Raw genomic sequence first — 22530 nt, forward strand, 5'->3', positions numbered from 1 at the left:
AGAAAGCTAAAACCTTGTCATTCTCAATATCTTTTGTGGTTTTAGCTTCTTTTACCTTTCTGATTGGTGGTAATTCTCCAACAAGGCTCAGAATTATATCTTGAACAAGTTCTTCAACATTCATAAACCTAGCAAAAGGGAGCATTCGACAAGCCCATTCCACTGCATTGAGACAATGCTCAACTACAGAGGCATCATATTCAGCCTTCTTGCAGTCCTAAAAAATAAATGGTCAGATATATATTAATTGATATACATGAAAAATTCCAGCTAGACTATATACTTATTGGCAATTTTCATGATTTAATCTGGTCCTCAGCTCCAGTGAGGGAGCGGGGTTGGGGCTTGCCCCGCTCCACGCAACTCCCAGAAAGCAGCCCGCATGACCCTCCCTCTGGCTCCTACGTAGTACACAGAGGCGTGGCCAGACAGCTCTGCACACTGCCCCGTCCACAGGTGTCACCCCCGAGCTCCCACTGGCTGTAGTTCCTGGCCAACGGGAGCTGCAGGGGAGGCACCTGAGGATGGGGCAGTGGGTGGAGCCCCCTGGCCATGCTTCTGAGCTGGAGGGGGGGACATGCTTCTGGGAGCTGCTTGCAGTAAGAGCCACCTAGAGCCCCCCCACCCCACCCCAATCCCCTGCCACAGCCCCGATTCCCCTCCCGCCCTCCAAACCCCTTATCCCCAGCCCCACCCCAGAGCCCTCATCCCCCCGGCACCCCAACACCTCATTTCTGGCCCCACCCCAGAGCCTGCACTCCCAGCCGGAGCACTCACCCCCGCCCCCAATTTCGTGAGAATTTATGGCCTGCAATGCAATTTCCATACCCCTATGTGGCCCTCAGGCCAAAAAGTTTGCCCACCCCATCCTAGTTTCTTTGACCATTAAGACCTAACCTATATTAATTTCATGTACCAGATTAGCTTCATGGACTGGTAAAACAAGGAATTTTGGATATTTTTCAACCCATCTGTGATATACATGTTTAATGAGTTCATTAAATATACGTAATAAAAAAGCATGGAATGTATTATTGTAATTGCTACAAAAATGCAGAAAATGCTATATTTCTTGTGATGTACGTCTCTAATTCAAATTAAAAATAAACTAAGGTCCCAGGAAAAATAACATTACTAACATTTTTAAATATGTACAGCATAATAGACATGGACAGCATTTTTTCTTGGTAACATATATTACTAGCATAATTACAGCAAGATGTCTCATGAGCTTACAGTATCCTAGAGTAACATTTTGTACTACTGAGTGAAATGGAGTTCTTTCAAGAGGTCATAAAAAGTGTATAACAAATCTCCAGAGATCATTTTATGGGAGAAAGGTTACATATCTTAGAGTAACTGGAGTTTTTTCAGATGAGTGGTCCTTGTCTGTAGCCCACGGTGGATGCACGTGCGCTTCATGCACCTGACATTGAAAGATTCTTAGTAGCAAGGTCTGTTGGTCCGTGCCCCTCTCCTCCTCATACTCCAAAGAAAGGGCATAAGGGACGTCATGAACCGATTGCTTCTCCAGCTACTTTTCTACCATGAACAGCCCTAGGATAAGACTCCACCGCATAGGGGAAGAAGAGAGGGTGGGTAGAAGGTCATAGTTCGGGACCACACATCTCAAAGAACTCCAGTTACTGTAAGGTAAGTAACCTTTCTTTCTTCGAATGATGGTTCCTATGAGTATTCCACTGTGAGTGACTCACAAGCAGGATTCATTGAAAAGGTTGACGCAAGAACCCTGGCTGTATCACTGACTGAAGGACTGCTCTGCCAAAGTATACATCAGCTGAAGAAGCTTGCATCAGAGCATAATGTCTCGTGAAAGTCTGAACAGAGCCCCACTCTACGGATTTCCAGGAGAGGAACATCTCATAGCAAGGCGACCAATGCAGACTGGGCTCTCGTCAATTGGCCCTCAACATCTTGTCTGGTAGGAGTCACCATTAATTCATAACAGAGCAAGATGCAGCCCAAAATTTGGAAAGTCGCTCAGAAGAAATCACTTTCCCTCACTTATGTTCCATAAAGGATACAAATTTAGATAATTTCATAAAAGGTTTAGTCCTTTGTAGGCTCGACAAACAACTAGAGTGCGCAGCTGCCTATCTCAGTGGTGGCATATGGCTTTGGGAAGAAGACAGGTAAGTGAATGGCCTTTTTTAGGTGGAATTCTGAGACTACTTTAGGGGTGAATTTTGAAAGTAATCTCAGGAAAACTTTGCTTTTGTGGAAGATAGTGTAAAATGAATTGGCCATGGAGGCCCCCAGCTATCTACTCCTCTAGCTGATGGGATGGTAACCAGAAAGGCAATCTTCATTAGAGGTGGACTAAGAAACAAAGTTAAGTGTCTCTGTATGCTGATAGGACTTGACTGAGGTCCCATGTTGGGGTAGACTTCATCATCAGAGGAAAGGTTCTACTATTACTCTCACGCTACCCCAAATGACTCATAGCCATGAGTGCCAACCTCAGGACAGACTGTCAAAAAGCAGGGCACATATCCCAAACTGGTTGTATGTTCTATAATTAAATCTCATCAACCCAGTAACAAATGTGAACTCCTGAAGCACTATAACAATCTTACCGTGGAGTCACAGACAGCCCTCTTGGACATTCCAATCTATCTTGCCACCGAAGCAAACTGGACTAAGTGATAAACACTTACTTGCACCAAAGATCACAAAATATTCAGACTGTTCCCAGTCCCAAGAGACTTATACCAAGTCAATATGTAATCCAGATCTCACACCAAAGACAATGCTTATACCCAAATCCTACAGTAAACCAACTAAGGATTTATTAACTAGGGGAAAAGACAGAGTTATTTACAGGTTAAAGAAGGCAACACATATACACAAATGAGTTACAGCCTACGGTTCCAAAAGGTGACAGAGCTGTAGTAAATCATCAGCATTGAATATCTTTTAGGGCTAACCCAGGTTGACCCTAGCGATCTCTGCTTCTGTTTTGTAGTTCCAGCCCTGTGAGAGTCCAAACAGCCAAAGAGCAAAGTTTCTCCTTGTCAGGTATTTTTATTCCCTCCACCCCAGAGTCCACACTGATGGGATAAGCTCAGGAGTAGGTCTCTCCTTCCCGGAGGGAGTTAGAAATGCATTCAACAGGGCCTCTGTCCTTTGATGCTATACAATTCCTTATTTGCCTTCAACGGGCTATCTTGTATTCAGGACAAGCACTTTATCTTAATTAATGCTTATTTTCCTGTTTGGTGAGTTATGCAATTACAGAAGTATACAATGCAAATACTCAATAACTTTATACATTAGGCTTTAGAGGTTATAAGACCAATGCATGCAGCATCCTACAAGCATTTCATACAGACTAAACACATTCTTATCAACTTAACATCTAATATCTATTTCAATAATGCACACAGCTAAGCAAGACTGGTTTCCAGCTATGCATTTGTAAGTGTTCAGTCAGGCCTGAGGCCTTGGCATGAGCTGGCACCTGGTCTGCCGGCATCATAGACACCTTCTAGAAAATGTACTGTACACAGAATGGGTGAAGATCAAGTGGTTGGTTACAGGCACTGATAACTGCTAAATCCACCCATAGGGAACAAAAAGATAGTTGTGAAATCTTTAAGGAAAAAGTCCAAAATGACAGGGATGCCAATATCCTGATGACATCTGACGCTGTTGGAATCAGACAGAAAACCTTTTTCATTTTGCTGTGTGGCACTTCTTTATGGAATTCTTCCTATTGGGTTGAGTTTTTCATGTGTGGATCCCAGGTGATGTTGGTGGCCTGTGATATACAGGAGGTCAGACTAGATCTGGTACTCCCTTCTGGCCTTATACTCCGTGACTCAATTATTGTTAAGAATGGATTGTGCTGCTTCCCAGAATGTCTTTTCTAGGTTGGTCATCCACCGAAATAGCAGACTGCGATGTGGAGAGATGCCAGATTGGGATGTCTGATCTTGTCTCTGTCCTGTGGTCAGCAGGTCCAGGAAGAGCAAGATATGGATGCCCAGGCATGGTGATATTTATAAAACGCTTGGAAACCACAACTGTCTGCACCATCCAGGAGCAATCAGGCTCACCAACATTCCCTCCCTCTTGCTTGATCTTCCTCAGAACCTCAGCTAAAAGCAGAACGCGTGGGAAGGCATATGTCATTTGCCCCAATCATAGAACTAGAAATGAGGCCCCTCTGGAGCCCTGACCTTGAGTCCCCCGGAACAGTCATTTGTTCATTTCTTGTTCTCTTGTGGGAAGAGTCTCTCCAGCCCTCTCAAGAATCTGACCGTTATGTAATGGGAAAACACCGTCTGTCCATGGATCAGCGAGTGAAAAGCAGAGATGGCAGCAAGATGCACTGTAATGGAAGAGTGTGTGCCCGGCACTGGTTTCTCAAATGGAGCAGGCAGTCCAGCTCCTGTAAGGAGAAACGCAAGAGACAAATGCCCCATTTGGATGCCCAGCGGGAAAACCTTGTCTACTTGGCCAGGTAAGTCAGTCTAGTTGAGGGCTTCCTACTTTCCAGGAGAACCTTTGGACTCCTTCCAAACAGATCCACTCCTCCAGGTTCAGCCACGCAGCATCCATGCCGAGAGGTGGAGGGACCCAAGATTAGGGTGTAAGAGCCAACCATGGTCCTGCAATAGCCGGTCTGGTTGGTTGGGCAGAGTCCAGAGAGGGGCCGCTGACAGGCTCACGAGCGTGCCAAATCAATGCTGGCGAGGCCACGCCAGAGTGATCATAACCTGTGCCTGGTCCCTCTTGATCTTTGCCAGCGCCCTGCCAATGAGTGGAATCAGAGGGAATGCGTACATCAGGCTCCCTGACCACGACAGGAGGACGGGATCGGAGAGGGAGTCTTTGCTCAGACCCTGTTAGAGAACAAAACTGGTGGCATTTCCTGTTCTGTCTTGCAGCGAACAGGTCCACTTAGGGAGTTCCCCATCTTTGGGGGATCATGCAGGCTACCTCTGCATGAAGCGACCACTTATGGTGAGAGGAGAAGTCCCTGCTGAGCTGGTCTGCCAGCGTATTCCTGATGCCGGGAAGGTGACAATCTTCCAGGTATATTTTGTAGCTGATGCAGAAGTCCCAAAATGGAGGACTTCCTTAGAGAGCCGACGAGCATGCGCCCCCTTGCCTACTGATGTAGAACATCGAGGCTGTATTGTCCATCATGACTCGTATCACCTTGCCCGACTGGTGGAGCAAGACTCCACATGCCAGCCGGACTGCTCCAAGCTCTTTGACGTTTATGTCTAACCGCTCCTCCTCCGGGGACCACATCCCCTGTGTCTGGAGGTTGCTGAGATGTGCCCCCAGCTGAGGTCCAAAAGTGTCCAACACCAACTAGATGGAGTGAGGAGGGCTGTCAAATGGAATTCCTTCCGGGACTGTCCTGCAGTAGGTCCATCAACTCAGCGAGGTACGTATCACCTGATGAATGGTAACGATCTTTTCCAGGGGGTCTCTGGACTGGGAATAAACTGTCGCCAGCCATTGTTGCAGGGGCTGCATCCGGAGCCTGGCATGGCGGACCACGTAAGTGCATGCTGCCACGTGGCCCAGAAGGCGTAGACAGACGGAACGCGGAGACATCTGCAATGAGGTTCACCATCGTGTGGAACCTTTCCAGCAGGAAGAACACTCTGTAGCAGGTAGAGTCAAGGACTGCTCCGATGAACTCTATCCCCTGCACTGACACCAATGTCAACTTTTTGTCATTCACCAGTAGGCCCAGAGAGCGGCGCATGGCTTGAAGCACCGCAACATCCCTTCAGACTTGAGACCAGGAGCCGCCCTTGATGAGCCAGTCCTCGAGGTACAGGTAGATCTGGATATGCCAGCGCCTGAGGTAAGCTGCTGCCACTGACATGCACTTGGTAAACACCCTCGGTGCTGTTGCCAAGCTGAATGGGAGGACCATAAACTGGCAGTGGTGGAGTCCCACCGTAAACCGGAGGAAGCGTCTATGCCCTTGAAATATCGCTATGTGGAAGTACACGTCCTTCGAGTCGAAGGCAGCATACCAGTCTCCTGGATCCAGGGAGGGGATAACAGAAGCCAGAGACCATGTGGAACTTTAGCCTCTGTAGGTACTTGTTGAGGTCTCGCAGGTCCAGGATGGGCCGTAGACTGCCCTTGGCTTTTGGGTTTAAAAAGTACCAGGAATAGAACCACTTGTCCCTGTACTCCAGAGGAACTTCTTCCACCGCACCCAGCTGTAGTAACCCCTTTACCTCCTGCGCAAGGAGAATCTCGTGAGGGGGTCCCTGAAGAGGGAGGGGAAGGCAGGTGGGAAGTTTTTAAGGTTTTAGAGGTTTTTAAGGTCAGGCTTGACAAAGCCTTGGCTGGGATGATTTAGTGGGGGATTGGTCCTGCTTCGAGCAGGGGTTTGGACTAGACAACCTCCTGAAGTCCCTTCCAAACCTGATATTCTAGGATTCTATGAAGGGGGGGTAGAAAGAAACTGGAGGGTGTAACCACGTTCCACTGTGTTGAGGACTCAGCAATCCGAAGTTATAGCAGTTCATGTTGGAAGGAAAGGCAGTCAGAGAATACTGGGAAAGATGGATCTGGGGAATAGTCTGATAGATCACTCTCGGGCACACCCTCAAAATGACTGTTTGGCCCCCTGCTTATTACGGGTCGAGCCCGACTGGGCAGAGGGTGGAGGTGGGTGGCATTTGTAACCCTTGGCTCGTGTATGGGGCTGGTCCTGCTGAGGCTGGCTCCCCTGGCCTTGAGGCTGCTGCGGTTTGAACCACTTATGCACCAAGGCTGGGACGTAGAGACCCAAGGTTTTCAGGGTGGAGCGGGAGTCCTTGAGGCCATGCAACTTGCTGTCTGCTTCACAAATAGGGCCCTGTCGTCGAAGGGCAGGACCTGCAATGACGGTTGGCCTCAGTGGACAACCCAGAGAGGAGCAGCCCAGAGACTTGCCACATGTGTACGGGGAGATTTTGGCAAACCAGGAAAGTGCCTGAAACCACTATGGCTTATTGCTAAAAGCAGCCAAGTCAGCAGGCTGTAAATTAGCCATTCAGCACTCTCAGTTTGACCAAAGCAGGAGTTTTGGGTGCCACAGAAAGGGCAGCTTGAGCCCGCGTACTTCCTGATAAGAATTGTGTTGAAGCGGCTGATACATGCATTTTCGAAGACCAGGATGTGCCCCAGGAATGTCTATTGGGGCCTCAATGCTGCAAACTCTAGAAAAACCCACAACTGGTTAATCGATAATCAGAAGGAAACTCTTGCTTGACTATTGAAACTGCTTACTTAACAAGTTTTCTTTAAGGGACATGTTTCAGAGTAACAGCCGTGTTAGCCTGTATTCGCAAAAAGAAAAGGAGTACTTGTGGCACCTTAGAGACTAACCAATTTATTTGAGCATAAGCTTTCGTGAGCTACAGCTCACTTCATCGGATGCATATTGTGGAAAGTGTAGAAGATCTTTTTATATACACACAAAGCATGAAAAAATACCTCCTCCCACCCCACTCTCCTGCTGGTAATAGCTTATCTAAAGTGATCACTCTCCTTACAAGGTGTATGATAATCAAGGTGGGCCATTTCCAGCACAAATCCAGGGTTTAACAAGAACATCTGGGGGGGGGGGGGGGTAGGAAAAAACAAGGCGAAATAGGCTTGAATAGAGACTGGGAGTGGCTAAGTCATTATGCAAGGTAACCTAAGTTAATTGTATCCAATTTGCAAATGAATTCCAATTCAACAGTTTCTCGCTGGAGTCTGGATTTGAAGTTTTTTTGTTGTAATATAGCAACTTTCATGTCTGTAATCGCGTGACCAGAGAGATTGAAGTGTTCTCCGACTGGTTTATGAATGTTATAATTCTTGACATCTGATTCGTGTCCATTTATTCTTTTACGTAGAGACTGTCCAGTTTGACCAATGTACATGGCAGAGGGGCATTGCTGGCACATGAGGGCATATATCACATTGGTGGATGTGCAGGTGAACGAGCCTCTGATAGTGTGGCTGATGTTATTAGGCCCTGTGATGGTGTCCCCTGAATAGATATGTGGGCACAGTTGGCAACGGGCTTTGTTGCAAGGATAGGTTCCTGGGTTAGTGGTTCTGTTGTGTGGTGTGTGGCTGCTGGTGAATATTTGCTTCAGGTTGGGGGGCTGTCTGTAGGCAAGGACTGGCCTGTCTCCCAAGATTTGTGAGAGTGTTGGGTCATCCTTCAGGATAGGTTGTAGATCCTTGATAATGCGTTGGAGGGGTTTTAGTTGGGGGCTGAAGGTGACGGCTAGGGGCGTTCTGTTATTTTCTTTGTTAGGCCTGTCCTGTAGTAGGTGACTTCTGGGAACTCTTCTAGCTCTGTCAATCTGTTTCTTCACTTCCGCAGGTGGGTACTGTAGTTGTAAGAATGCTTGATAGAGATCTTGTAGGTGTTTGTCTCTGTCTGAGGGGTTGGAGCAAATGCGGTTGTATCGCAGAGCTTGGCTGTAGACGATGGATCGTGTGGTGTGGTCAGGGTGAAAGCTGGAGGCATGTAGGTAGAAATAGCGGTCAGTAGGTTTCCGGTATAGGGTGGTGTTTATGTGACCATCGTTTATTAGCACTGTAGTGTCCAGGAAGTGGCTCTCTTGTGTGGACTGGACCAGGCTGAGGTTGATGGTGGGATGGAAATTGTTGAAATCATGGTGGAATTCCTCAAGGGCTTCTTTTCCATGGGTCCAGATGATGAAGATGTCATCAATATAGTGCAAGTAGAGTAGGGGCGTTACGGGACGAGAGCTGAGGAAGCATTGTTCTAAGTCAGCCATAAAAATGTTGGCATACTGTGGGGCCATGCAGATTTGTGCTGGAAATGGCCCACCTTGATTATCATATACATTGTAAGGAGAGTGGTCACTTTAGATAAGCTATTAACAGCAACAGAGTGGGGTGGGAGGAGGTATTTTTTCATGCTTTGTGTGTATATAAAAAGATCTTCTACACTTTCCACAGTATGCATCCGATGAAGTGAGCTGTAGCTCACGAAAGCTTATGCTCAAATAAATTGGTTAGTCTCTAAGGTGCCACAAGTACTCCTTTTCTTTTTAAGGGACATGTCATTCTATTACTAATGTATAAATAAGGGGGAAAAGTTTGAGGTAGTTGGACTCTTTTTGGACTCTCCCTCTGGATAGATCTTGCAGTCGCCACTGGCAGACGTAAGATTTGGCCACCGGAAGCCTGCCACTGTGCCACTCGAGAGCCACACTCAGCTTTGGTAATTATTAAGGGTTGGGGGTGTTTTACTAACCTTTTGCGAACATGTGTTAGTGCTTGAGACTAAGTAAAGTTTAGCTTTAAGTGAAAGCACTCTTGCGTTGTCCTGTTTGTGCCAGCCATCTATTGGTCGGATGGCCATGTCTCCCCAATTTATTTCCTGACACCACCTTGCACAGAGTAAAAGTTACCAAGAGCTTTGGGTTGAAAGAACTCCGGGTAACACATGGAAATAGCGGAAGCCATGGTGCGAGCAGCAGCATCTGACATTACCTGGAGGGCCATCCTGGCTGTAGTCGTACCCTTATCAAGGATCGCTCGTAACAACTTCTTGGAAGCCTCGGGGAGCAACCCTTCAAACTTGGCCATGGCTTGCCACATACTAAAGTCATATTGGCCAAGGAGGGCTTGGTGGTTGGCCACGCAGCTGAAGGCTGGAAGACTAATAAACCTTACATCCAAAGAGATCCAGCCTCCTCAAATCCTTATTTTTGGGGGTGACCCCAAGTTGTCCTTGCCTCTCCTTGTGGTTAACCACCTCAACCACAAGGGAATTGGGGGCTGAGTGAGTATAAGTACTCATGCCCTTTGGTTGGCACAAAGTACTCATGTTTGGCCCTTTTAGAGATGGGGCCAAGGAAAAGGGGGTCTGCCACAGGGCCTTAGTGATCTTGGATACCCCTTCATGAAGGGGTAGAGCCATCCGGGCAGGAGTCGAGGAACAGAGGACGTCAAACAGAGTCAAAGGCTCCTCCGATTGCTCTGCCTGAAGCCCCAGGTTAGAAGCAACCCTCTTCAAAAGTTCCTGGTGCGCTTTGGCATCATCCTAAGGAATTGGGTGAGGGGGCCCCCACAACAGCCTCATCCGGTGACAATGAGGACGATGCCGGTGCCGTGGGAACCTCCATGTCCACTGGTGGTCTAGCAGCTTCCTCCCCGGGTCCTCCTGGACTCGCGGGGTCTTACCCTCCTAAGCCTCGAGTACGGGAGAGGGATGCGATACCAAGGCCACTGGCCTCTCCAAGGCTCCCAACACTGATCAGGCAGCCTGAGAAGGGTAGGTGAATCCCCAAGGGTTCCCCAGATACCATGGCGCAAGCCACTGCGCTTAGGGCCATGGGACAGGTTTCGGTGCCGATAATGTAGTCGGCACTGCTGATACTGGGACCTGTCCTGCAGTCAGGGAACCTCACTCCAAGCAGGAGCTACCAGCGGAGCAGTCAGTCGGTCCCGGGCAACCAGCATTGGGCTGAACAGTGGCTCTTGTCCAACTGGTGCTGGTCACTGCATCCTGAGGCCGACCTGTCTGAGCAAAAAACTGTCTTGGTTGGGCTCTTGGAGACTGACAGCGTTCAGTGGCTACCCAGCGATCTGCATCGGATACCCAGCAATCCACACCTCACACTACTCAACCAATTCCGGGACATCGAACGGGACTGGGAGCCACTACAGGCTGGTTGCCAGGAGGATTGTCCTGGACCTCTTTCTTGGAGACAAGTGATGATGACCCAATGATCAGCAGTCTCTGGTGTCTGATCAGTCCCAGGACCGATCTTGAAGACGGTCGGAGCCAGTCCCGGAGTTCATGCAGGGTGGTGCATGCCTTAGAGGGTCTGCGCCAATCTACCATCAAGGTACGCCTCGAGTCCCACAATCAGTGCCCCTGGTGCGGAGACCGAAGAGGGCTCCGTCGAGCCTGCCTCTCGAGTCCTGAGGCGTGATGGCTTTGGGCGGGCGAACAGTGGTGGGACGTCCCTCTCGATGGGAATTGGTACCACTGAGGTGGGGACACACGCATAGGTCCCAACATGGGTTTTCCCAAAGACCGGGGTACCACGAGAGCCAGCGTGGGCAGCACCGGGAGCATCAAGATTGCTTGAGCTGCTCAAAGAGCTTCGGGCATCGATGGCTCCTGAAGCTGGCTAGGGCCTGCACCACTATCTGGGGTCGCAGGCAAAGCCTGGGATGGGCTGCACCACTCGACTTGAGCTGGGGCCCGACCTCCCAAAGAGGGTGTTGAGCTGCCTGGCACAAGTTGTGGCTCATCCCCAGCCCTCTCCGTTCCTCTCCTGGTCTTTTTCAACTTCTTCCCCGGAACTGTGGAGAGGGACTGGTGCCGGCTTGCGCAGAGGGTGCGGTGCTCGGTGCCAAGTCGGACCGCTGCTATGGTACTGGAGTGAGTGCCAACTCCATCAGCAGCACTTTCAGATGGATATTGCGCTCCTTTTTCATCCTAGGTTTGAAGAACTTGCAGATATGGCACTTACGTGCCCTTTGCCTAAGCAGCTTAAGCATCTGGTATGTGGATCGCTGACAGGCATAAGCCATTTGCAGCCATCGCAGAGGTTAGAGCCTGGGGATGGGGGGATGCCCCATCCCCCCAAATGAGTCCTGTTTGGGATTAAGTAAAAGTTGAGAACTGTTAAGGCTGGGGATGATTTCATAATTAAGAAACTACTAACTATATGCAACTATATTTCAGGTTTTCAAAGTTCACAAGAACAGAAAACAAAACAACGTTTGCCGAAGCAGCAGACGTTCCACCACAGTCACTGGTGGCAAGAAGGAACTGAGGGTGCGGGGAGCCGGCAGTGCCCCTTATACCATGCCATATGGGTGCTACTCCAGGGGGCACCAGAGCCAGTCCCCTATGGATACTGCTCAGGGAAAAACTTCTGGCATCAGTTCATGTGGCGAGGACATGCACCTAATATGGAATGGACATGAGCAAACACTCGAAGAAGACTCTTCTGTGTGCAGGATGCACAGCTACATACAAATAAGTGTCCTTCAAATGGAGAGATGTGTACCAATTGCCTTTGTTCAAAAATGAGGGAATTATGGAGGTCAGGGCAATCATCCTGAACATTAAGTTAAGGATGAAGATGTTCATCCATCTGAGATCCAGAGTGGGTCTTCATCCTTCTTTTTGGGGAGAGTGAGGAAGCTTTTCAAGTAAAGTCATTTTCCCTTCTGTTGAGGAGGTATGGGTTCTATTGCCCACAGATGCAACAATGAATCTACCTCCTGATAGAGCATTCTTTTGTGAGAGGGGTTCCTGAAGAGGGACAGCGGGGGGTTGGGGAGAGGCAGCTCTTGAAGGGGCAGCGAAAATAATGGTGTAACCACTAGTGCTAATTTCCAGAACCCATTTGTCTGTTAAGATGTCAGGCTTGTGAAAAGTAGGCTAGGCGGCCACCAAATTGGGTACCAGATGGATATGGTAGAGGGACTGATTCGCAGTTCTCTAAGCTCCTATCAAACATGTTTTTTTGTGGGATGCTGGGGTTGGAAGGATGATGGGGCAGGGGTTGTGGGGGATGTTATGCTTGCTACGCTGCACGCTCTGCTGCTTGCTGGGTGGCTCATAACCCCTCTAATGATAAAAGGATTGAGGAGCTGATCATTGCTTGTGGGGCTGAGATCTGTGCTGTTTCATCATTGGCACTGGAGTGTAGATGCCCAGTGAGCAGAGGGCTGCCCTTGAGTCCTTTAAGGAACGTAATGACTCCTGTCTTTTCACTAAAAGAATTGTTTCCTTCAAAGTGCAAATCTTTCACCATGGATTACACTTCTCTGGGAAATCCAGAGGACTGGAGCCAGAACGCCAAACATACAATCATAGAAGTCATCACCAAATGGGAGGCTGGATCCACTGCATTGACTAAGGCCTGGAGGGACAATCTGGCTAGCAATTTACCCTCCTCAATGAGTGCTTTGAATTGGAGCCTATCCTCTTGTGGGAGTTTGAGAGTGAATTCCGCTAACTTAGTAAAATTAATAAAATCATATTTTGACAATAATACTTGATAGTTTGTAATGCAGAATGGTTAGCTGTCACATTTTTTCTCTCCTGAAGAGATCTAAACATTTAGTTTTCTTATTGGAGGTAGCGGATCTAGGCTGTCTCCTTCTTTCAGTGACAGTCTGAACTACTAATGAATTAAGAGCAGGATGCGTAAATAAAACATTCTGCTCCTTTAGTTGGCATGAAGTATTTCTTCTCCATTCTTTTCGGAATGGGGGCATAAGTGACTGGAGTCTGCCAGACTGTCTCGGCCAGTTCTAAGATAGCTTCATTAATGGGAAGTGCCACCTTACTGGGACCAATGCTCTGGAGAATGTCCAGAGGTTTATGAGGTGTCCTTTACCTCCTTCAGAGAGTGCATCAGCGCTCCTCCTGTGCAGGTCTTGAAACTGCCCATAGTCATCAGGAAGTAAAGATGAGGCTGGTGCGATCACTTCATCTGGGGATAATGATGGACCATTGGAGCTGGTGGTTCTGCCTGATCCAGTTCTTCCGATTCCTCCATTAGTTCTTAAGGAAGTTCAAAATCCTCTTTGCAAGGGTAGGCTTGTCTGGATTGACTGTGTAGATTCAGGATATTGTCTGTATGGGTCCCCTGGACCCCCAGTAAGGCCCTAATGGAAATTAAGGCAGTCCTCACGGAGTAGTAAGCTACTCATAATCTCTTTTAGCGGATTTGGACAATACCCAAGAGACTCTGGATGTTCTGTCTGGGCTGACCCCTTGTCTTGATGCGTGTGGTGACACTTTCCCACTAACATCTGACTCAGAGGAGGTGGCGGCTTCAAATTCCATGAAAAATGCTGTCGATATGTGGGGGCCTTGTTATTCCCTGGCTGGTATAGGATACAGGTGAGCAACTCCCCTTTCTTATGAACTCTGGACCAATGGTGGGGGTAGGAGATGACCCCCCCACACCCAGCTCCTAACTACTAAAAACTACACAAGTATAAAAATGGCCTAAAACTATTCTATAAAAACTAGTTACATAAAATTACAGTCAGATCTAGAAGAATCTAGATAATGCTGCGGATACTGAAGAGGCTCCATCTCAGACCATGGTTAGTGGAGAGGCGGTTGGTCTGCACCACCCCCTGTGCTCCCGGTTCAGATCGTGATGAGGAAAAGGGTTGCAGGCATAGACCAATGGACACTGCTTCTGGTCTCTGGCACATGGAGAACATGTGCACCCAAGGTGGAATACACACAGGGACCATTTCTCAAAGAACTGTATCCTCTTGCAGTAAACCTTTACTGTAATGCCTCTATTACCTTTTGACTACCCACACTTTCTCTTGCAGTTTGGTAGCATCTGCAACTGTCAGACAACCTTTCACGAACATGAAGCATCCAACACAATGCACATAATTCTCTGAAGCAACCTACAAGAGAAATAACACAATATAACTTGTTACTTAAAGGTGAAAAAAAGGAACAGCTTGTTAATTAAAATGTTCAACTACAGGTAACAGTAACTTAGAGGAAAGGTTTTAATTCTTGACTTTTCAAGAATGACCAGTAGTCAGATTTTTGTAGGCAATTTTTGTACCCTTTGTAGCAATGAGTTTTAATATCTCAGTTAGATCTATAAAAACATATGTTCAACATCTTGGAATAGAACTTTCGGCCAGATTTTCTTCTATACTAAAACAGATTCAGGACAGGTGAGCATGAGGAGGACCATCAGGGTGCAATTACATGTACATTTCCCTGATCCTCAAGCTATTACAATCACAGCCCTGACCCTGATTCAGGTTAAGGCAGCCTAGTGGATGCTCTAATTTAAAACTGCTGGTTATAGTCAGTCACTAATGGAACACATTAGTTGTATATGGTCACTCTGCTCCCCTTCCCAGCCCTCTCCACTCCCTCTTAATGCCCCACTTTTTCCTCAGTAAGTCCTCTATGTTGGGAAGTTGACACAGGAGATTTACTTCTAGCATGAATGTGCCCCATGTGCTTAAGCTCAGATTTTTTTTGGCTAGCAGCATCTGCTGGGTACGTGCCTATGCCCTAAGTGTCCTCACACACCCACAAATGAGGGCATAAAGGGAAGAACAGGCCCAAGTGTCCCTCGGTTCCTTTACCAATACAAAATGCAGGAGTTATAGGACTCTGCAGTAGCAGGGAAGGAGGATGGGTTGCAGAATACATACAAACAATGCATTTCAAAGAACCACAGTTACTGCAGAGTAAATTAGTTTGAGTGATTGTCCATATGTAATCCACTTCTGGTGACCTGGAGCATAAGGGGTGGGTGGTTGGTGTTTATTTCAACAGTGACTTTAGGACAGGTCTGCCAAATCAGACCTTGATGCCTCTACAAGGGAGTAATGTTGTGTAAACTTATGTGCTGAACCCCACATAGTTGCCCTACAGATCTCAGAAACTGACAAGTTTCTTAAAGAAACCACAGTAGCTGGCTGGGTACTGATGGTGCTGGCTCTAATCTTTACCAGTGGATCTACATTGCTAATTCGTAGCATATTCTGATGCAATTGCAAATCAAGTTATCTAACTTCTCGGTTGATACTGCCTGACTCATCATCATATCTGCAAAAGTTCCAAATAATCTTGGGAAATTCCTGAACATTTTAGTCCTCTATAGATAGAATGATACCCTAAGCATATCCAAGGTGTGCAGCCTGGCTTTCCCTTAGTTGGAGTTGGGTTTAGGAAAAAGGAAGATTACTTGATTTAGATGGAAGTCCAAGATTATTTTTGGCAAGAATTTAGGGCAAGGCCTAAGGAGCACCTTGTCCTTATGAAATACAGCATGCAGTGGATCAGCCTGAAGGGCCTGTATTTCTCCTCTCTCTTGGGCAGATGGGGTATAGTCTATCACGTTTTGACAATTCTAAACTGTCAGTCCTCTCAGTATTGGAAGAAATCTCAGGTATGTCCTGTGAGATGGATGGATTGTTATGTGAAAATAAAAAGCTTAGAGTTTGAGAGCCGTAAACTAGTCATGGGAAGCCAAGGAGAGGACTAGAGAGGCCAGTGCTTTATCATCCTGAACTTGAAGTGGTAGATGAAGGCATTTAGCAGCTTCAAGTCTAAAACCGGTGCCAGCCTCGCCCCACCATGTTCTTTAGATTTAGACAGTTACAGCAGTTCTTTGGATCTAAGAAAATTATGAGTACTAGAATCATTATCTGAAACATAAAGGATCACGAGATCGGGACCTTGGAGAGCAGCTAGGTAATGGCTCCAAGGCGGAAGAAGAGCATGAGTATTCCTCTTCTAGATGTGGAGCTATGTTAACTGGAGTTTCAGGAAGAGTCACAGTCTCTGCCCTGACCAGCACCAATGAAATGCTGAGTACTATAACATTATCTGCTATCAGTATGACGGAGGATAATTTCACCACAGCGATGATTTGGGCTGAGTTGAAATCATAAGATTGCTCAGAACCATAGAAGTTTTCAGTACCAGAAATGATGGTACTGTGGGAGGACTAACTGAGGCTATCAGTACTGGTAATTAGAACTTCAGTACCAAGGGAATGGTATTGTGCAAGCACAGTGACTGGTGCTTCTGAGGGTGTCAGTGGGACCCATTCTGGGCCTTGAACTACCTTTTAAAGAGGCAGGATGAGATTTCTGCCTTTTCACACTAGGACCACTTTCTTCTTGCTAACTCTCTTGGTTTTACTAGTCTCAGTCTCTTAGGATTATGTCTACACAGCAGATGGGAGATGTGATTCCCAGCTCAGGTAGTTGTACATGTGCTAGCTCTTCTCAAGCCAGTGCTCTAAAATAGCAGTGTAGTTGCAGTGGCATAGGTAGCAGCATGGGTTAGTCACCTGAGTATAACCCTGTCTGAGGTCCTAGGTGTGTACTCAGATGGCTACCCTGAGCCGCTGCGGCCACACTGCTATTTTTAGCATGCTAGTTCAAGCAGAGCTTGCACGTGTACATTTACCAGAGCTGGGAATCACACCTTCCAGCTGTTGTATAGACATACACTTACACGCATAAGCTGAGGGCTGTGCCTGAGTTTGCATTCAATAAATGGATAATCTGCAAATGGCACATTTATCAGGAATGTGCACCTTACTGATGTGCCATTAAACAGCTTCACCGCATCACAAGAAGGGCAGGTCTTGAAACTAGGAGACTTCAGGTCAGTCATAAGGGCTAGTTACCAAATTACCCCAAAAAATTGCCTTTTTTTTTTAAAGGGGAAAAAGCCCCTAACAACTAACCAACACTAAACTAACACTAACTACCAACTAATATTTATATACAAGGGAGAAATTAGCTGCTCGGTGTCTAAGCCGCTAGGGTTCTAGCTCACTGCCCTTGGCAGTAAGAAGGAATTGAGCAATGGTTGGGCCTGCTCTGTTTTTTATGCCCTCAGGTTGGGAGCAGGTGGACACTCTGGGCACAGTGTGGCCCCAACAGACATAGCTGGCCAAAAGAATCTGAACTTGAGTGCATGTGCACCAGAAGTGCAATACATATGGACAAGCACTTGTAAAATTAGGATTGAGAATCTAGCCTTTCAATTCTGCCAAAAGAATTTGTCAATAATTATTCACAAGTTAATATAGATTCTTCTTTATAGGGTCAGATTCTCATTTCACTTGTCTCGTAGCAAAACATAGATCAAGGAAAACAGAGATCTTGGCATCTTTGTATTCACATAGTAAAATTTCCTAATCAGTTGGAATCTTTAAGGAGAGAGATTGTAAGCGTTAAAGAATTGGGAGAGCTCTAACATAGATCAGCTTGCTTCGAAGGAATTAATGTCATCACCACCAATTCTGATTATTTTCACATTAATTTGCCCCAATTTATTGTCTATGGATTTCTTTACACTACACTACAGTTTGGTTTTCAGTAGCACAGATCGCCCTTGACAAAGTTTTCTCACATTTTTATACACTTAAAGAAGTCTCTAACATAAGATCTGTTCTAGTAATTTGACATTATGAAATTTTTTAATCTTCAAGTTAGTACATTCTCTGAATAATATGAGAAAAAGGCCATCTCTCCCGCCCCCCTCAAAATAATCACAACTACACACAGAAATTGGAATAAGAGCTGCAAAGCAGTATAGCCCAGTATACATATCAGTCTCTAGAATTTTAGTTAAAAAAATTAAAATAAATGGACCGACATTACTAATTCATTTGTAGTCTTTAAAAAACAAGCATGATTAATCATTTTCTAAAAAACTGTAAATATATAATTACAACCTATATTTTAATATACTAATATTTTAAAATTATACAAAAATATAAATATCCTTCTGAGTTATCAAAAACTGCACAAATTTTGAAAGATTTATAACATACAGCACTGCAGAAGACACTGTATCTTGATAAACTTTCAACCAAATGCAAAAGTAAATAAATAAAGCCTACCTAGATAGTGCCCTTGCACATGCAACTTCTCATCCCTTGTTCTATTTTCCAACCATAAGTTACTTATTCAATTTTATTATACACATACCTATTGTTTTACAAGAAATATCATCAAAGCAATGGTCTCCAGAAGATGCAGGTCTAAAGAATATTGTACTAAATTTGGAATAATGAAGCAAAGTTTTAGGAAATGAACTTAATGAAGGAAGAGTGCCTTTCATTCGAATCTATAGGCAGGAAAAGAAAACAAAAATGTTATAAACTGAGAGCAATTTTATTTGTGACAATTTAGAAATTAGCAAATTACCTTTGTAAGTGCTTACTAGTTAGAAATTTTATTATTCAGTTCATCTGTAGGTGAAAATCCTAATGAAATCACCTGAAGTTTTTCATATCAGGATTGAATGGCCCCTTTAACTTACTGACAGAATATTGCCACAATCAACTATATTTCCAAAGGCCTGCTTTCTATTTCCTGTAATGCAATGGACCTGAAACCCAGGTTAATTTTTTTTAAGGAATTTTAAATTTATTTATTTTTTTTAATTTTCATCTAATACATGTACAAGCTATGACAACTACAATGCTCTATTTAATATGATAGAGTGAATTACCAGGGTGATAGAACTTTAGTATAACTACTGTATAAAACAGCTAAGAAAAACCTGAGTTGCTCTGTTTCAAAATCTTTATCATTATATTATAAGGCTTAATTTTAAGTCAATGAAATCTAAATAGTTGAGATTAAAAGTCTTATTACATGTGTACTTTGTGCTCTAGATGGCTGAAAATTTGCAGCCAGTTGCCAGTCAATTATTGTGGGGAACTTCTATGGCCTGTTATTCTGGAAATCAGATTAGATTATCATAAAGGTCCTTTCTGGCCCTGGAAACTATATGAATCCATAAGGTGTTGTTAATTATTTCTAAAGCCCCGAGTGGTCTGGAACTGAATGGTCACTTCTTTCCCACCTCCAGTAATAGCACTAGTTATTTGTGAGGCCAAAACATTGGACCCCCCACTTGTTTAGGCTCCAGTTTCCTCTGGAATAAACTATGAGAAGAATATAGACAGCAGCTATCTGAGACTGAGACTTTTATCAGACTAGGAAGGAATTAAAGTGGATATGGGTATCTCCCTCAAAAGAGTCACCCTCTAATATTTACTACAGATAATGGAGTTAAAAGTAAACAAGTTTATCATTTACCTTTTGCATTACTTTTCTTGCCCATTTCAGTTGTACAATATACCACTGTGCCACAGGGCAGGAACAACGAGCAGCCCGGAAGAGCAGCATAATTCGCTGAAGGACCCCAGACACCTTCTGACGATAATCTCTCTCAATTTTTAAAGGAGAGTCATTGTAGTCTTTCTGAGAAATACAAAGTTTAAGTACAAGACAATAAGCCCAATAGTTTGAGAGGACATAAAGAATGAAGGAATTGAGCTACACATGAAATATCTACTCTTCAGAACATTTCTCTTAGTCTTAAGAGCAGAGATTTCACTAAGTAGAAGGAAAAACTGAAAGGAGCTTTTCAAAGAGGTTTCTTGCTGTTAGGGTGCCACACAAGTAATTGGCTGAAGATTTTTTGGAAGAAAAACTGAATTAGAAGGTTCAAACTAACATTCATGCAACTTCTACTAAATACGCTTACTTCACTGAGAGAAGCTGGTTGAGGACAGTATAATGGTGGTGCAGGAAGATATAGCCCATCAGGCACTAAACCACACAATTTTCTGCTGAGGTCCTTGGCAGAGTCTATCAAAAGTTGAAATGTGTCTGAGAGAATGTCTGCATCTGCCATAACAGCTGCTTTCAGTATTTCTTGCACTGAACCAAACAGAACATTTGCATTTTCCTCTTCAATGGGATCTAAAAAATACCAAGAATTTAAACGGATAGGTAAATGCATCAATTGATGCAATGTTTTCTTCTGAAATTAATAAGTAGCATTACTATATTTTACATTACATTACATATTTTACATTACATTACATTACTATATATATACATTCATTTTTCCAGAATTTATGAATAACTCTATTTACTTTCTTTAATATAAGATTTGAAAAAGTGAATAAATGTAGTGTTAAAAAAATTGCTTCTAATGCTTAATAATTAACTCTGGTTGTTTTTTGCTATTCAACGTCTCCCACAATTCTGGATATCTGGACTGCTCTCCTTTCTCTGCAGCTCATGGAGGTGGATCAGTGTTTTAGTGCTGAGATGCTGGCAGACCAGGTGCCAGGTCTTGCCAAGGCTGGAGGCATCAGCTGAACACTGACAAATTCATAGCTGGAAATCAGACCAGCTCATCTGTATGCTAGTAGTGTTTAAGATAGATGTTAGACTTGTAAGGATGTGTTTAGACTCTATAAGATGCTTGGTTTCAGAGTAGCAGCCGTGTTAGTCTATCCGCAAAAAGAAAAGGAGTCCTTGTGGCACCTTAGAGACTAACAAATTTATTAGACCATAAGCTTGCATGAGCTACAGCTCACTTCATCGGATGCTTGTCACTTGCTGCATGCATTAATCTTAACTTGCAATGTCCGTATCCCATATTGTAAGGTAACATGTAAATTTCGCTTTACAATTATAAAAATGCCTGCTCTGAACTTCTGAATTGTCAGGAAGAGTGGTACCCCCTGCCCACCAAGGAGGACTATCAAAACTAAGTGAGCCATTGTGAAGCAACAAGATTTAAAGAATAGGTTAATAGCCCTTTCACACCCATAAAGGTGCGAGGAAGCTTGTCCTATATCAACTTGAATTCTGGAAGAGGAAAATATAGATAGGTGTCAAGGTTCCTCCCCCACTCTGAACTCTAGGGTACAGATGTGGGGACCTGCATGAAAACCTCTTAAGCTTACTTTTACCAGCTTAGGTTAAAACTTCCCCAAGGTACAAATTAATTTTATCCTTTGTCCTTGGAATATCCACTGCCACCACCAAACTCTAACTGGCTTTACTGGGAAACGTAGTTTGGACACGTCTTTCCCCCCAAAATCCTCCCAACCCTTGCACCCCACTCCCTGGGAAAGGTTTGGTAAAAATCCTCACCAATTTGCATAGGTGACCACAGACCCAAACCCTTGGATCTGAGAACAATGAAAAAGCATTCAGTTTTCTTACAAGAAGACTTGTAATAGAAGTAGAAGTAAATAGAAATAAAGGAATCACTCCTGTAAAATCAGGATGGTAGATACCTTACAGGACAATTAGATTCAAAACATAGAGAATCCCTCTAGGCAAAACCTTAAGTTACAAAAAAGACACACAGACAGAAATAGTCATTCTATTCAGCACAATTCTTTTCTCAGCCATTTAAAGAAATTATAATCTAACACATACCTAGCTAGATTACTTACTAAAAGTTTTAAGACTCCATTCCTGGTCTATCCCCAGCAAAAGCAGCATATAGACAGACACAGACCCTTTGTTTCTCTCCCTCCTCCCAGCTTTTGAAAGTATCTTGTCTCCTCATTGGTCATTTTGGTCAGGTGCCAGCGAGGTTACGTTTAGCTTTTTAACCCTTTACAGGTGAGAGGATTTTTCCTCTGGCCAGGAGGGATTTTAAAGGGGTTTACCCTTCCCTTTATATTCATGACTATAAGTGACATGAAAACTTTTCATCTCTTTGCTGTTTGGACTCTCACAGGGCTGGAGCTAGGAACCAAAACCAGAGATCCCCAGGGTCAACCTGGGTTAGCCTTAAAAGACATTCAGTGCTGACAATTTACTACAGCTCTGTCACCTTTTTGAACATAGACTATAACTCGTGTGCGTATATGTTGCCTGATGTAACCTTTATTCAAACTCTCATTTCTTTTTCCTAATTAATACTTAGTTTACTACAGGACTGGCTACAAGTGTTGTCTTTGTTGTGAGATCTGGGGTACAAATTGACATGGGGTAAGTGACTGGTCTCTTGGGACTGGGAGCAATCTGAATATTGTGTCATTTTGCTGTAAATGACCATTTATCATTAAGCTTGCCTGGGGTGGCAAGAAAGACTGAGTGTCCAAGGGGACAGTCTGTGACTTCATGTTAAGACTATTCTAGTACTTCAGGAGTTCACATTTGTAACTGGGCTGATGAAATCTGATGACA

At 44.9% G+C, this 22530-nt stretch overlaps 1 protein-coding gene across 1 annotated transcript in view; it reads right to left on the reverse strand.

The window, feature by feature from the left end:
• The window catches only part of CPLANE1 (ciliogenesis and planar polarity effector complex subunit 1), a 181289-nt gene that overhangs the window by 98005 nt on the left and 60754 nt on the right, over nucleotides 1-22530 (reverse strand). The window contains exons 20-24 of the mRNA XM_077816770.1: nucleotides 20075-20292; nucleotides 19624-19788; nucleotides 18505-18643; nucleotides 14318-14427; nucleotides 56-217 (exon numbers count right to left, since the gene is read on the reverse strand). Of these exons, the coding sequence (XP_077672896.1) occupies nucleotides 56-217; nucleotides 14318-14427; nucleotides 18505-18643; nucleotides 19624-19788; nucleotides 20075-20292 (794 nt within the window). The remainder of the gene's footprint in view (nucleotides 1-55; nucleotides 218-14317; nucleotides 14428-18504; nucleotides 18644-19623; nucleotides 19789-20074; nucleotides 20293-22530) is intronic.

This window comes from Eretmochelys imbricata, chromosome 5, assembly GCF_965152235.1.
Source record: "Eretmochelys imbricata isolate rEreImb1 chromosome 5, rEreImb1.hap1, whole genome shotgun sequence".
In the NCBI taxonomy this organism is placed as follows: domain Eukaryota; kingdom Metazoa; phylum Chordata; order Testudines; family Cheloniidae; genus Eretmochelys; species Eretmochelys imbricata.